The sequence below is a fragment of the Triticum aestivum genome, chromosome 2A (assembly GCF_018294505.1).
Source record: "Triticum aestivum cultivar Chinese Spring chromosome 2A, IWGSC CS RefSeq v2.1, whole genome shotgun sequence".
Taxonomy (NCBI): Eukaryota; Viridiplantae; Streptophyta; class Magnoliopsida; order Poales; family Poaceae; genus Triticum; species Triticum aestivum.
Genome location: NC_057797.1, coordinates 783,973,259 through 783,988,398, shown reverse-complemented (window position 1 = coordinate 783,988,398; position 15,140 = coordinate 783,973,259). Strand labels below are relative to the sequence as shown.

Below are 15,140 nucleotides of genomic sequence, written 5' to 3'. Positions count from 1 at the left end.
TTTCTAGCCGTGTTCAATTAATTACGTTTGTTAGTTTGCTTGGGTTTTCTCTATGGTCCAAGGAGTTTTTAAGTTCCGGTCAACACCCACTTTCATTTTCGTGCCCGCTTCGTATCCGTTTCGTATCCATTTCCGATATTATTTGTTTACGGCTGGCCAAACTTCGTCGACATGCAGCCAGCCTGCGTGTATAAATATAGGGAGTACCTAGAACTCATCTAGATGAGACGTAATTTGGTCTTATCCACCTGGAAAACAAGAACGGATACAATCCACGTTAGCACACACGCATCTTATAGCACCACATCCAATGGCTATAAAAGGTGAATGAGACCAAATTAAATCTCATCTAAATGAGTTCTAGCAAAACTGATAAATATATACCACGTTAGTTCATTAGACGAGACGAGAGAGCCTTTCCTTCGTCTTCTCGCCCACTTCCGAGAATGACGATTACAGTCCAAAACCATACTACTACTAGTCCTACTAGCAGTAGCCTGGGCAACAATAATGCAGAGACGAAGCTGGTTGTCATCTACGCCCCGCCGGGGATGGCAGGCCACTTGTTCCCCACCGTGGAGTTTGGCAAGCTACTAGTGGCGCAGGGCCTGGAGGTCACCGTCGTCCTCAGCGCCGTCGGGGACGCCGACGGCCTCACAAACATCAGGGCGGCCAACCCGTCGCTGTCCTTCCACTGCCTCCCATCGCCCGTGCTTCCACCCGCCAACGCCGATAGTTTCGAGGCCAAGGTTTTCGGGCTCGCGCGCGCCTCCCTCCCGGACCTTCGTGACTTCCTCCGCTCCGCCTCTCCGGCTGCTCTCGTCATCGACTTCTTCTGCGCCAGTGCCCTCGAGGTGGGCGCGGAACTCGGCATCCCGACCTACTTCTTCCTCACCACTTGCATCTCCGTCGTCGCCTTTGGTCTCTGCCAGCCAGTCATGGATGAGCACACCACTCTGAGCTTCCGAGACCTCGGCGGCGACCTTGTGCACGCCCCAGGGCTGCCACCCATACCGGCAGATCACCTCCCGGCCTTCACTCTCGATCGCAACAGCGTGAGCACCAAGTTGTTCAGGGACGTGCCCCACCAGCTCTGCAACTCACAGGGCATTATTGTCAACAGCTGCCGCTCCTTGGAGCCGCGTGCCGCCGACGCCATCGTCTCCGGCCTCTGCACCCCCGGACGGCCAACACCGCGCTTGTACTGCATAGGGCCGCTGGTAAAGCCCGACGAGGTTGGGGTTGGGACAGAGCGCCACGCCCACGAGTGCCTTTCATGGCTCGATGCCCAGCCCAAGGCCAGTGTGGTATTTCTCTGTTTTGGCAGCTCCGGACGGTTCAGCGCGGAGCAGGTCAAGCAGACGGCGGCTGGGCTGGAGACGAGCGGGCAACGGTTCTTGTGGGTTGTCCGGCGCCTTGCAACAGGCGTCGAGCACAACCAGTCGGCCGTCGACGAGCTCGACCTGGACACGCTCTTTCCCACGGGTTTCCTGCACCGGACCAAGGAGAGGGGACTGGTCGTCATGTCGTGGGCACCGCAGCGGGAGGTACTGGCCCATGGCGCGGTCGGCGGGTTCGTGACACACTGCGGATGGAACTCGGTGCTGGAGGCGGTCATGGCGGGCGTGCCGATGCTGGCGTGGCCTCTGTACGCGGAGCAACGCATGAACAAGGTGTTCCTGGTGGACGGGATGCAGCTGGCCGTGGCCATGGAAGGGTACGACAAACCGATGGTGGAAGCTCAGGAGGTGGCCGCCAAGGTCAGGTGGCTGATTGAGTCCGACGGCGGGCGGGAGCTCCGGCAGCGAACGCACGCGGCCATGCGGGTTGCCAAGGAGGCGCTGGGCAACGCTGGCGAGTCGACAAGAGCGTTGGTGCAGCTTGCGAGAAAGTGGAAGAACGCCGACCAGGACGGAACTTGTGGCATCATCGACTGAAAATGTCGACGGCTTGCCCGGTTCGAGACAACCCGTCGTGGCCTCCACCTCCGCCTCCTTCGTCTCCATGGTTGGTTGTTTGGTTAGTCACTTGATTTTGTTTGCATGCATGCATCCAAGTCGGACCGCACGCTGCTTTGCTTTTTACGTTTGGTTAATCACTTGATTTTGTTTGCTACTTATACAAAATAATTAAACGAATAAAAGGATTGTATGCATGTTTGCTGATACTTGCGTTCGCGAACGTGAAGATTCCAGGATGCATGCATGTAAAGTGTTAAGTGTTGTCTTTCTTTTTTACAGTTTGTAAAGTGGAGTATGTTAAATATGGGGGATGATGCCCTTGCTCGCTTGCTCGTTCACTAATCATGAAGCTGGCCTGGCCAAATGGACGCTGACACAACCTGAAAAACATAACCCCAAATTAACTCCATGGTCACATCATCACTATCATAAAAACCAATGGTTCTTGCGGCTAGACAAAGACAACGTTAGTGATACCCCGAAGAGAGAGAGAGAGAGAAAGTTAGTGATGGTGCTTCTCTTGCCTGGACGGCACAGAAGATCCTAGGTCTTTCATTGCAGTTTCTGTAGTGCAAAGTTGATGGGCCAGCTGTACTTATGGTTACTTCCATTCCACGGTGTGTATGAGTTGGACGCGTTTGTATTCACGAACATGAAAGGAATCATGAAAATATCGAAAGAATACTGAGCATGCACTGCTGCTACAGTTCGTCGTTTCGAGACATCACGTGATGATCGGGTGTGATAGACTCTATGTTTACATACAATGGGTGTAAGACAGTTTTACACAAGCAGAATACTTGGGTTAAACTTGACGAGCCTAGCATGTACAGACATGGTCTCGGAACACTGTAGACCGAAAGGTCAAACGTGAGTCATATAGTAGATATGATCAACATAAAGATGTTCACCATTGATGACTACCCCATCTCACGTGATGATCGGACATGGGTTAGTTTACTTGGATCACATATCACTTAGATGACTTGAGGGATGTCTATCTAAGTGAGAGTTCATTAGTAATTTGATTAATTGAACTTAATTTATCATGAACTTAGTCTTGATAGTTTTATCTATGTTGTAGATTAATAGCTCACGATATAGCTCCTATATATTTTTGATATGTTCCTAGAGAAAACTAAGTTGAAAGATGATATTAGCAATGATGCGGACTGGGTCCGTGATCTGAGTATTATCCTCATTACTGCACAGAAGAATTATGTCCTTAATGCACCGCTAGGTGACAAACCTGTTGCAGGAGCAGATGCAGACGTTATGAATGTTTCGCAAGCTCAATATGATGACTACCTGATAGTTTAGTGCGCCATGCTTTACGCCTTAGAACCGGGACTTCAAAAACATTTTGAACACCACGGAGCATATGAGATGTTCCAAGAGCTGAAAACTGGTACTTCAGATTCATGCCCGTGTCAAGAGGTATGAGACCTCTGACAAGTACTTTGCCTACAACACAGAGGAGAATAGCTTAGCCAGTGAGGATGTACTCAGAATGTCTGGATACTACAATCGCTTGAATCAATTGGGAGTTAATCTTTCAGATAAGATAGTGATTGACAGAGTTCTCTAGTCACTATCACCAAGCTACTACAACTTCCTGATTAACTATAGTATGCAAGCGATGACAAAAACGATTCCTAAGCTCTTCGTGAAGCTAAAATCGGCGAAGGTAGAAATCCAATAAGAGCATCAAGTGTTGATGGTTAAACAAGACCACTAGTTTCAAGAAAAAAGGCAAGGGAAAGAAAGGGAACATCAAGAAGAATGGCAAGCAAGTTGCCACTCCCGGGAAGAAGCCCAAAGCTGGACCCAAGCTTGAAACTGAGTGCTTCTACTGCGAAGAAAATGGTCACTGGAAGTGGAACTGGCCCAAATACTTTGGCGGATAAGAAGGATGACAAAGTGAACAAAGGTATATTTGATATACATGTTATTGATGTGTATTTTACTAGTGTTCGTAGTAACCCCTAGGTATTTGATACCGGTTCAGTTACTAAGATTAGTAACTCGAAACATGAGTTGCAGAGACTAGTTAAAAGTGAGGTGACAATGTGTGTTGGAAATGATTCCAAGGTTGATATGATCACCATCGCACACTCCCTCTACCTTCGGGATTAGTGTTGAACCTAAATGAATATTATTTGGTGTTTGCGTTGAGCATGAATATGATTAGATCATGTTTATTGTAATACTTTTATTCATTTAAGTTAGAGAATAATTGTTGTTTATTTACATGAATAAAACCTTCTATGATCATACACCCAATGTGAATAGTTTACTGAATCTCGATCGTAGTGATACACATATTCATAATATTGATGCCAAAAGATGCAAAGTTGATAATGATAGTGCAACATGCTTGTGGCACTGCCGTTTAGGTCATATTGGTGTAAAGCGCATGAAGAAACTCAATGCAGATGGACTTTTGGAATCACTTGATTATGAATCATTTGATACTTGCGAACCATGTCTCATAGGCAAGATGACTAAAACTCCGTTCTCCGGAACAATGGAGCGAGCTAATGACTTATTAAAAATAATACATACCGACGTATGCGGTCCGATGAGTGTTGAAGCACGTGGTGAGTATCATTATTTTCCGACTTTCACATATGATTTGAGTAGGTATGGGTATATCTACTTGATGAAACACAAGTCTGAAATATTTGAAAACTTCAAAGAATTTCAGAGTGAAGTGGAGAATCATCGTAACAAGAAAATAATGTTTTCTACGATCTGATCGCGGAGGCGAATATTTGAGTTATGAGTTTGGCCTTCATTTAAAACTCACGCCACCTGGAACACCACAGCGAAATGGTGTATCCGAACGTCGTAACCATACTTTATTGGATATGGTGTGTTCTATGATATCTCTTACCGATTTACCACTATCGTTTTTGGGTTAGACATTAGAGACAGCCACATTCACGTCAAATAGGGCACCGTCTAAATCCGTTGAGATGACACTATATGAACTATGGTTTGGCAAGAAACTTAAGATGTCGTTTCTGAAAATTTGGGGTTGCGACACTTATGTCAAAAGGCTTCAGCATGATAAGTTCGAACCCAAATCGGAGAAGTGTGTTTTCATAGGATACCCTAAGGAAACAATTGGGTACACCTTCTACCACAGATCTGAAAGGCAAGATCTTTGTTGCCGAGAATGAAACCTTTCTAGAGAAGGAGTTTCTCTCGAAAGAAATGAGTAGAAGGAAAGTAGAACTTGATGAGGTAATTGTACATTCTCTTGAATTGGAAAGGAGCACATAAGAGAAATCCGTTCCTGTGATGCCTACACGAACTAGAGACGAAGCTAATGATGATGATCATGAAACTTCAGATAAGTTACTACTGGACCTCGTAGGTCGAACAGAGCACGTTCCGCAACAGAGTGGCACGGTAATCCTGTCCTGGAAGTCATGTTACTAGACCATGGCGAACCTACAAACTATGAAGAAGCTATGATGAGCCCAGATTCTGATAGATGGCTTGAGGCCATGAAATCTGAGATAGGATCCATGTATGAGAACAAAGTGTGGACTTTGGTGGATTTGCCCGATGATCGGCAAGCCATTGAGAATAAATGGATCTTCAAGAAGAAGACAGACGCCGATGGTAATTTCAGCATCTACAAAGCTCGACTTGTCGCAAAAGGTTTTCGACAAGTTCAAGGGGTTGACTACGATGAGACCTTCTCACCCGTCGCAATGCTTAAGTCAGTCTGAATCATGTTAGCAATTGCCGCATTTTTTAATTATGAAATTTCATAAATGGACGTCAAAACAGCATTTCTTAATAGATTTCTTAAAGAAGAGTTGTATATGATGCAACCAGAAGGTTTTGTCGATCCTAAAGATGCTAACAAAGTGTGCAAGCAACAGCGATCCATCTATTGACTGGTGCAAGCATCTCGGAGTTGGAATATATGCTTTGATGAGGTGACACTAGTGGAAAACAGGGAACTAGTCCCGGTTCCAGAGGGCCTTTAGTCCTGGTTCTAGAACCGGGACAAAAAGGTCGGGACTAAAGCCCAAAACCGCGAACTGGGACAGAACGGGCTCCACGTGGCCGCTCCGGAGCGCCCAGGCAGGAGGACCTTTAGTCCCGGTTGGTAACACCAACCGATACCAAAAGGTTTCCACACGTCAGCAGCTGGCAGGAGCTGGGGTTTTTGTTTTTTTAAAGGGGGGGGGGGTTCGGGGGTTTTGGAGGGTTAATTTAGGGGTTTCATATTGTGTTAGCTAGCTAATAGAGAGAAGTGGCATCTCTTTCTCCATGCTTGGTCAATGCTAGCTACTATACATATAGAACTTGACACGCTAGCTAGTAAGCAAATGAAGGAACCATTAATTACAGAAGATCGTCATGAACATATATATACAGAGAGAAGTGACCTCTCTTTCTCTGAGAGATTGCTCGAACAACAAGTTTTAGTATATCTATCCAACGCTACTACATATATACAGTATAGCATGTCTTACAATCCCTAACATCTAAAATCTATTTCAATTTCCACATGGTATTCTCCGTCTTTATGTGAAACGTGGTGAAGAAAGAATCCCGCCAATTCCTCTTGAATTGCTCATACGCTATCATGTGGTAGGAGTTCACCCCGCATCTGCCGGATCTAATTTAAAGAAGGGGGTCAATACATATATATGAATGAAACTCAACACAACTGATGGTAACAAAATAAAATTGTGAATATTATTGTTTATGTACTTCATATTGCTTTTCAGAGTAGCCCCGCTGAGAGGTCGCTTTGTAAATTAACTCGCAAACATAGTATTCACATAAATCATTCCCGCCTTCCTGCCACAAGCACTTTACGAGAAATAGAGTTCAATCAAACTGATAATCAAGCATGATAAATGGGAGATGCGCGGAATTAGCTAGTAGTACTTAATTTCGGGTGTGTAAATCGCAGCTCCCTCGGCAGTCCCAGAACAATTCCGGTGAACTCTTTCCATACCTTGCCAGACAAAGAAAATAATTACTTGATATCAGGAAATGAAAAAATTGTTACCGATATGGTGCAATATGATCGATTGAACTTACTTCTGGAGCATTGCAGTCATATCCGCATACTCCTAGGGATCTTTTCGTCTCGAGTCTAAGACAGTTACTACTCCCCGGTCAAGCTTAACCTCTAGTAGAATAAAGTGGAACCTATGCACGCATGCATAACTCATCAATTACATTACTATAACCTCGAGTAAGGGAAACCGAATATGCACAAGACAGTTACACTCACTTATGTTGTAAGGAAAGAGTATTTTCCCTTTGTTTTGATTTTGATGCAACGATTGTAGCAAGTTGTCCTCGGTATCTTCGACTCTGTTTTTAACCGACCATTCATTTATGGTATTTGGGTTAATGAACCCAATATCATAGATTTGTGCTTTTTTGCATTCGTTGATCTTCAATCTGCATAATATAGTGAGGATAATTATATATACATGCAATGAAAGAGTTGAGCTATAAGACTTAATTACAGAAGTAATACTTACAGACAGTAGCAAGTCATGAGTTGTTTGTCAAGGGCCGCTTGATTGTATAATTGAAATAACTCCACAAATTCAATAGGCATCACCTCAGTTCCAACGAGGTCGTGCTCCTCTTTAATTCCCAGCATCAAACTATCCTTCTCGGACTTCTTGCAGGTATCCATGTACCATTCATGCAATCTTCGCATCATCGTTGTTAGAGGAGGATGATCAGGTTTGATGAGAGGCTTCCCATACTTGTATCTGAAGATCTCTACCACCTCTAACATTTCAAACTCTACATCATCGCCCAGGAAATCAGCAGGATTGGTACCGGGAACTAGCCTCGGATGATTAGCGACGATATCGCTAAACACCTTGAGCGGGGGGCACGATTAGTTCGCCTGTTTGCCAAGCTGGGGAATATTTTCCACACTCCTTCGTTGTGCTAATCTTGCGTCACTGGAAGTACTTCCCGACCGCCGCGCATCTTAATATTCTTTTTAAGACAGCGAACATAGTTGGAATCCGGCGGAGGCGGTGGTGGTCGCTTCAGGGCATCCAGAGTGCGCTTCACTTTCACCGGATCTACCGTTTCCTTCGGAGGTGGAGGTTTCCATGCAAAATGATCCCTCACTTGGGCAGCACAGATGTCCTCGTTTTCTCATCGGTCCTCTCATATGGTAACTTTTCCGGAGCCTTGAGACATGGAGCGACGGCGTCTCTCTTCCGTTGTTGCTGATGCGGCGGATTTCCGGTTGTTTCCCGGTGATGATGGCGTCTCTCTTCCAAGAGCAAGTGCAACAACAACTCGGAGCGACGATCCCCGCCATTGTGCCTACCTTGATCCAAGGGATTAGTGCGTGGATTGCGGGCGGCCAACAGGGGCCGCCCCCAATTCCTAGCTTCACGGCCAGCAACTCGCAGAACGCGATGGCGGGGCCATTGGTGTCTCCGGCGGAGGCGGCATTGGTGTCTCCGACGCCGGCACGGGAGCTTAATGCACCCGGGTGTACGCCGGCCGGCACCTCTGCAGCAAGCGGCCCCTCCGTCAACTGCACGCCCGCCGTTGGCGGTGCCTCGACATTAGCCGAGCTTGACGCCATCATCACGGTAACTACGCCATCATCACGGTAACTAATTAAGCCTCTCTCGGCCGAGGACTTCATTTCCTTGCCTTTGACTGGGCATCCCTGACGCCCTACATGTTTTCGCAGGGTGCCGCCGACGTTCCGTGCACTCTCCTGCACTTCGTGAACAACGAGTTGGTCAATGTAGCCAAGGGCAAAATCGTTCAACCGGGCAACCCCTTGTTCCACGGTACCCAGATGCCACCCAACTTGTTTAGGGTTCAATTGGTTCGGGTGCTGCCAGGCTGCGACGAGTTGTTACCTCCGATTCGACCCGTCGGGGCCGACGATGATGACGTGATGACCCTCAGCGCCTGCCTGAGCTGGCCCCTGCTTTGGCCGAAGAGCCAGATTCATTTGGGGGCGGGGGACACCACCCCAAAGACAACACCGCCAGTCGTGCCGGCGCCAAGTCGGCCCCATGGCAAGACCGCCGCAACGGTGCCGGACATCCCTATGCCACTGGATCCAAACATGCATATGGCACAGGATCAGAACGACTACGACGACGATACATTTGCCAACGTCGATCAGTACTTTGCCGATCATGGGTACGGTGGCGACTTCATGGGGCCTCCTTCTCAAGAACCCAACCCAACAAAAGACGTGCACGATCTAGCTGGTACCGCGGAGAAGTGAAGTTGCAACAGGCGTCGTCTGCCGTTCAGCTCTCAGGAGACGCCTCCAGCTGCCGACTTCATCGAGCCTCAGATAGGCGAGGTGCGAAATATTATCAGCCCCAACACACCCAAGAAGGCGGTCTGTGAGCAGAACTCGGTCCCATTACAGGAGAAGAAGAAGGCACGCAAAAGAAAGACTAACAAGGGTGCGGGCCAGCCGGCACCGAGTACGATCCGTGCTCAGGACGGGCCACCTTCACCTGAGGATATCTCGAGGAGGGTGCATGTGGCGGGTAGGCCGATGCTACCGAGAAATATGCTCAATGCTGCAACCGGTGCTATGCGGAGTCTGCATGACAGTGTTCTTTCTTTGGAGAAGCGGCGTCTCGGAGAGAAGGATGTGGCATACCCGGTTTTCGCGGCCAAGGTGCCAGAGAGCAAGGGCTTTGTGGATAACTCCATCGGGGGTACGATCGTCCTGCGGTTTGATGACATCCACGCTATGTTGAACCTTCATCCGCTGCACTACACCTTCATTCGGCTATTTTCGCTTAGTATGGAGATGTGGATCATTCGCGACAAGACCCCGGACATCGTGATAGTCGACCCCTTCTACATGTGTGCCAAGATCTTGGGCAGCGCTGGGGACCGGCAAGTCGCGAGTTCTTACCTCGAAGGCGTCATTCTGGCAAACCAAGATAAGGATAACTTCCTCGTGCCTTACTTTCCCGAGTAAGTCCTCCCCTCAACCGCCCCGTAACATTCCGTGTTTTCTGCAGTGACACACGTTGCACGCTCATCCTCCTAAGCCCCAAATATTCCATGGCCACGTATCTCGACCCGGACCGTCAGTCGAACGTAGACTACACAAATGTCAAGAAGGTTCTTGATGATGTTCTCCCCGGCTACGTCAAATCTGGAGGCACCTTCACCAGGCCTATTCGTAAGTACGGCAAGCACGTGTTCTCCCACAATACGACGTTCTGCTGCGTCAAGCAGCCGCCTGGCGGTCAGAAGGGTGCCTACTACGCCATCCATCACATGCGGGCGATCGTACGGGACCATCATCAACTTCTGCTACCGAGTAGACTCAAAGATTGGGCCGTGAGCGTGTCGGCAATCCAGGACGCGGACATCAGACAAGAATTCTTTCGCATCCAGTCGGAGTTTGCGGAAATCATCCATCAAGATGTCCTTCGTACCTCGGGGCAGTTCAACCTCAAAAATCAACCGTCCAACAGTGACATCGACACAATCCTACAAATGCAGGCTGACAACGCCCGTTGTTTCATGACTCCCACGATAGACGGCGGCTTCATCCACGCTCATGTCCCTTGAGTCGAGTCAAAAGCAGTGATGCTGTGTCTAGTTCTGAAACATCAATTGGCTCATGTTGTAATTAAACTTTAATGAACTTGTAGTATGTCTCTTTGGTTTCGAGAGTCGTTCAACTTAGATGTAATCGATGCTATTAATGTCTTGCTTTTCTCTTCCGATCGTTCTATTGCATACTTATATATTGCTTATGTATTGTCTGTGAATTGGTACTAACGTTTCGTTTGGCTACTGCATATCGATGCCGTGGTATGTCGTGTACAAGGGTAAGGTTCCCGAAGTCTACAACGACTGGGAGGAGTGTCGGAGACAGATTCACCGATTCAGCGGTAACAGTTACAAAGGGTACACCACTAGGGCCAAGGCCGAATCTAGATACGCCCGCTATCTAGCGGGAGAGGGGAGGGAGCATTGGAGGAACCGGATGAAGACCAGTTTCATCGTGATGATGCTCATCGTGATGACCGCAGCTCTCTTCTATGTGATGGTAGTTTAGATGATCGATATCGACTTGTTATGTGAAGACAAACTGGCGGTCTCGAGACTTGTAATATAATGTTCTATCTTTGTTCGGTCTTTTCAATTCAGAGACTAATATGATGAATTGTATTCGGAGACTAAAATGATGAATTGTATTCAGAGACTAATCTTCTATTGTATTCGATGAATCTGTTGTTGATGTGTGCTGTCTATATTTTGTCCAATTATACATTTTGTAACCTGTGCAAAAAAAAGAAAAAAAACCTAATATTCATACTAATGGTGCATCACATCATAGTGCGCCATTAGTATGCCAAAGGATACTAATGGCGCATCATTAAACAGTGCGCCATTAGTATGCCGAAGTTAGTAATGGCGCATCCTGTTGCTGTGCGCCATTAATATGCCAAAGCACTTGGGTATACATGGCCCCCTGGGAGGTATACTAATGGCGCACTATTGTATATACTAATGGCGCATCTGAGGTGCGCCATTAGTATAACAGATACTAATGGCGCACCAGTGGTGAGCCATTAGTAAAATATACTAACGGCGTGGCACTAATGGCGCACCCCTAATGCGTCATTAATGGCCAAATTAGGTGCGCCATTAGTAGGCCTTTTCCTAGTAGTGGTTGATGCGTCCGGTCGGCTTGCACGGTGGCGGCGGAGGAACTGCCCCCCTCCCCCTCGCTGGGCTGCGTTGCTGGTAACCCCAATTTCGATGTCCCCTCTTCCTTCCGCTAGGCCTCGCGTCGTTGACCACAGTGAGACGACGAAGATAGCTCCTCGACCGTGGTGGCGCATGCTGGTGGGTGGCAAGCTGGGTGGAGTGCGACGGAGTGTCCGGGGTGCTGATGGTTGCTGAGGCCCCAGGGAACTTGTTGTATCGGGTGGTTGCTTTATATTATATAAAGCGGGGCATCTTGAAAACTTTGTTCAGGATAGCACGGTCATCTAATCGCTATCCTTTCTTTCACTTTAGCTTTGCTAGAATTTTCAGTAGCATGCCCGCTTTTATTAGTATTGCAGGCAATTTATACCACTTGCTCAAATTGCTATGCATCAATATCAGTGTTGACTGAATCAACAGAATAGAAACTTTGTGCAGGACACCATGTCTGGATGCCCTTGCTGTGAAATTAGCTTTCATCGAACTTTCAAAAGCACGTCGTCGCTGTCGCATCTTTTGTTGTCGCCAATTCTCAACACATTTTCCAGCTTTATTCAGCCTCAAGCTGCTGCCCAGAGAAGTCCGATGGCATGTAGACTTGACTTAAGTGACCTCAAGAAGCTGCTGCACGCACATGATTCATGCATCGGGTCTACGGGCGCCATCACGAACTAATGAGTGGAAGAAAACAGATAAATTCAGTGAAACATCGACGAGGACTGGACGTCACTGAACGGGGGAACTTTATTTTCTCATCATCAAACATAATATATTTACTCAACACAATAAGTGACCACAAAGAACGCACCGAGATACAGGGGGCGAGTTAAAAACTGCAACATGGAGGTCCATATCGAGTTAAACAAAGGAAAACATGCTTGTTTGAGCTGAAACTGAAACTGCGCGCGTCACCATGGGCAGGCACTCCATAAATCAAACCATGTAAATACCAAACGCGATGAGTTGCGTATCATCAGCACGCCCAAAGAAGCCGGCGATGCTTTGGTCTTCTGGCACATGAGCATTGAAAGGAGTACCGGTTGTACGTCCAAATGGTCCGTACATTCCTTCGTTCGTGACAAACTTCAGTGACTCAATGACAGTCTGCCCACTGTTAAGGCTGATATGTGTTCCGGATACTGCTTTCAAAATCTCCCGAGGCCCCAGCTGGACCTGCAAAACATCAACAAAAGGAAATCATTGATCAACAACTTTTTTTTTTCCGGGTGATTGATCAACAACTGACCTTGCAATTTTGGCAACTCCACAAACAACACGGGCCAAACCCAGCTAGCTAGTTACTCCCGCTGTAAAGAAATATAAAAGCATTTAGATCACTGCTTTCATGATCTAAACGATCTTATATTTCTTTATAGAGAGAACCATGAACACATGCATATATGGATTCTATCCATCGAATTAAAGCAAAATTAGCAATCCCAGAAACCAAACATGCATGAAAAACATACCTTTGTGGGGATACCATTACCACCACCCCAAGAACCCGTGGTGCGCCTCTTGCCGGACAGGTCAACGTAAGTGCATGAAAACTTAGCAATTGTCCCCTCATGGACGATCGTCATACTTTCTATGCGCCATGGCTGTTCTGAGTCCGTACCTGAACCACCATGTCCACCCCATGGGCCAGCCTTTGTGAGAGTGGGCAAGCTCTGTATCATATACAAGCAATATGATCCCCATCAGCTAGCTCTCTATATTCCTAACGGCTCGGCAACAAGGATCGGTACCTAAAATGGAATTCGTCGATGGACTTGCACATAATTAAATTACTAAAAAAAAAGCTTCAACTAATAAATAAACACTCTTCTCACCTGCATGTTGCAAAATCCATGGAAGCTAAGCTCCCATGTGTCTCCATCCTTTACCACCTCATGGAATTTCACCTTGACTACACCACGCGCCATCGCAAGATCACCTGTCCCGCCAGTAATAGACCACTCACTTGGTTGCTCAAAGGTCGCTGAGAGTCCCATTAACTGGAGCGTGGAGCCCTTAAACCTGTGTAATTGGACTTTTAAGTAATCTAACGAGAAGCTTTTCCTTAGTCCTCCCATGTCGGTGACCTACAAAATCTTATATAAGCTATTTTTTTCTTTCTAAAAAACGAGAGCTAGCATCGGGTGCTTAGGATTACAACGCAAAAAAGGGGGCAAGAGTACCTACAATCGAAAATTGTGGCCTAAATACATATGAAAAATAAAAATAACATGTACACACCCGTACCTCCCATTCGTGAACTCAAGGGTGACGGAATGACTCCATTTACTAGCATAGATTTGCTGGCCTTGGGCACGTCCGACAAGCTTCGCGCCCGGGCCAGTGCCATCATATATTGTCCAGTCAACAATGAATGTATGGCCCCACCCAGCGGTAGCATTATGGTTTATTATGGCTCCTCTGGTTCGGTTTGGTCCAGAAGAAGCGTTGTGCAAGTACAAGCTACGGAAGTTAAACTCGGTGTTCTCCAAGAGTCCAGCGAACGGTGCAATCTGGAAGCTGGCCATGGGTGGGTGGGGGCGGGGTGGAGAACACTAATACTAGGATGGCTAGCTAGACGAAGGCACCAACCTTGTCTTGGTTTATGTCCGTTGTGGCTGGACGATGTAGGGGTATATTTATGGAAGGATCTCTACTCCCTCCGTCTAGGTGTGTAAGTTATCTTACATTGTTCACTGCGACCAAGGCAGAGAGGAAAACGAGAAAACTTAATGTCTTTTTGCTAATTCATAGTCTCAAGTCATTGAAAGCATGCACGGCCCACGTCTCTTATTGGTTGATATGTCACAAAACAAGAAACGGGGAGGGAGTTAATGTACCGTGTCTAAGTGTTTTGGGATTATTTGGTTTTCGTAAGGTGACTTACGCACCTAGATAGAGGGAGTACCTCTTTGGTTCACATGCTAACCTAGTTGTCGAGAGAAGAGAAAGGCTAGCTGTGGGGTCACCTCACCCTTATCCTGCCTCATGTCTCCCTTCGTTGCTTGTCTCCTTCCCAAGTTTCTATTCTTCGAAAATGACTCAGCACTAAAGGTTGATCAAAAGTATAAAACATCCAAAACATAACAAAAACTTACATCGAGGTCCCTGTCCATTGAATGACCATTGATGCCGCTAGAACAAGTCGCTGACCCATCTCCCATACCAGAGCCGGTCTAACTTGCTGATGACATCCGGGAAGTCTTTGTGGACGTGTCCCTAAGGACTAATGCCCCGGAGCCATAGTCGTCGCTGTTGAACCCTTAAATCAATCAAAAGAATCTGGCACCAAATATCCTTATCGCATACGCACCATGAGGAACCCTAACCTTGCCGTGCCGAGGAGGTAACAGAAATCAACGTCAAATCTCCATCTAATTCATCCCGACGGACGAGCATAAGGAGGATCACAGCCGACTCGAAGAAGAAGTATCGCAATCC

The 15,140-nt window shown here is 47.1% G+C and overlaps 2 protein-coding genes across 2 annotated transcripts; one reads left to right on the top strand and one right to left on the bottom strand.

Annotated features, from left to right (window-relative positions):
* The first annotated feature begins 398 nt into the window (after positions 1 to 398).
* On the top strand, positions 399 to 2,299 carry LOC123186766 (anthocyanidin 5,3-O-glucosyltransferase). The gene has a single exon (XM_044598471.1). The coding sequence runs from the start codon at positions 447 to 449 to the stop codon at positions 1,935 to 1,937; it is 1,491 nt and encodes a 496-aa protein (XP_044454406.1). The 5' UTR covers positions 399 to 446; the 3' UTR covers positions 1,938 to 2,299.
* Positions 2,300 to 12,635: 10,336 nt separating this feature from the next.
* On the bottom strand, positions 12,636 to 14,227 carry LOC123186765 (mannose/glucose-specific lectin-like). Its single transcript, XM_044598470.1, has 4 exons — positions 13,947 to 14,227; positions 13,535 to 13,721; positions 13,172 to 13,372; positions 12,636 to 12,875 (listed from the first exon to the last, which is right to left on the bottom strand). The coding sequence occupies exons 1-4, from the start codon at positions 14,225 to 14,227 to the stop codon at positions 12,636 to 12,638; spliced, it is 909 nt and encodes a 302-aa protein (XP_044454405.1).
* Positions 14,228 to 15,140: the final 913 nt, after the last annotated feature.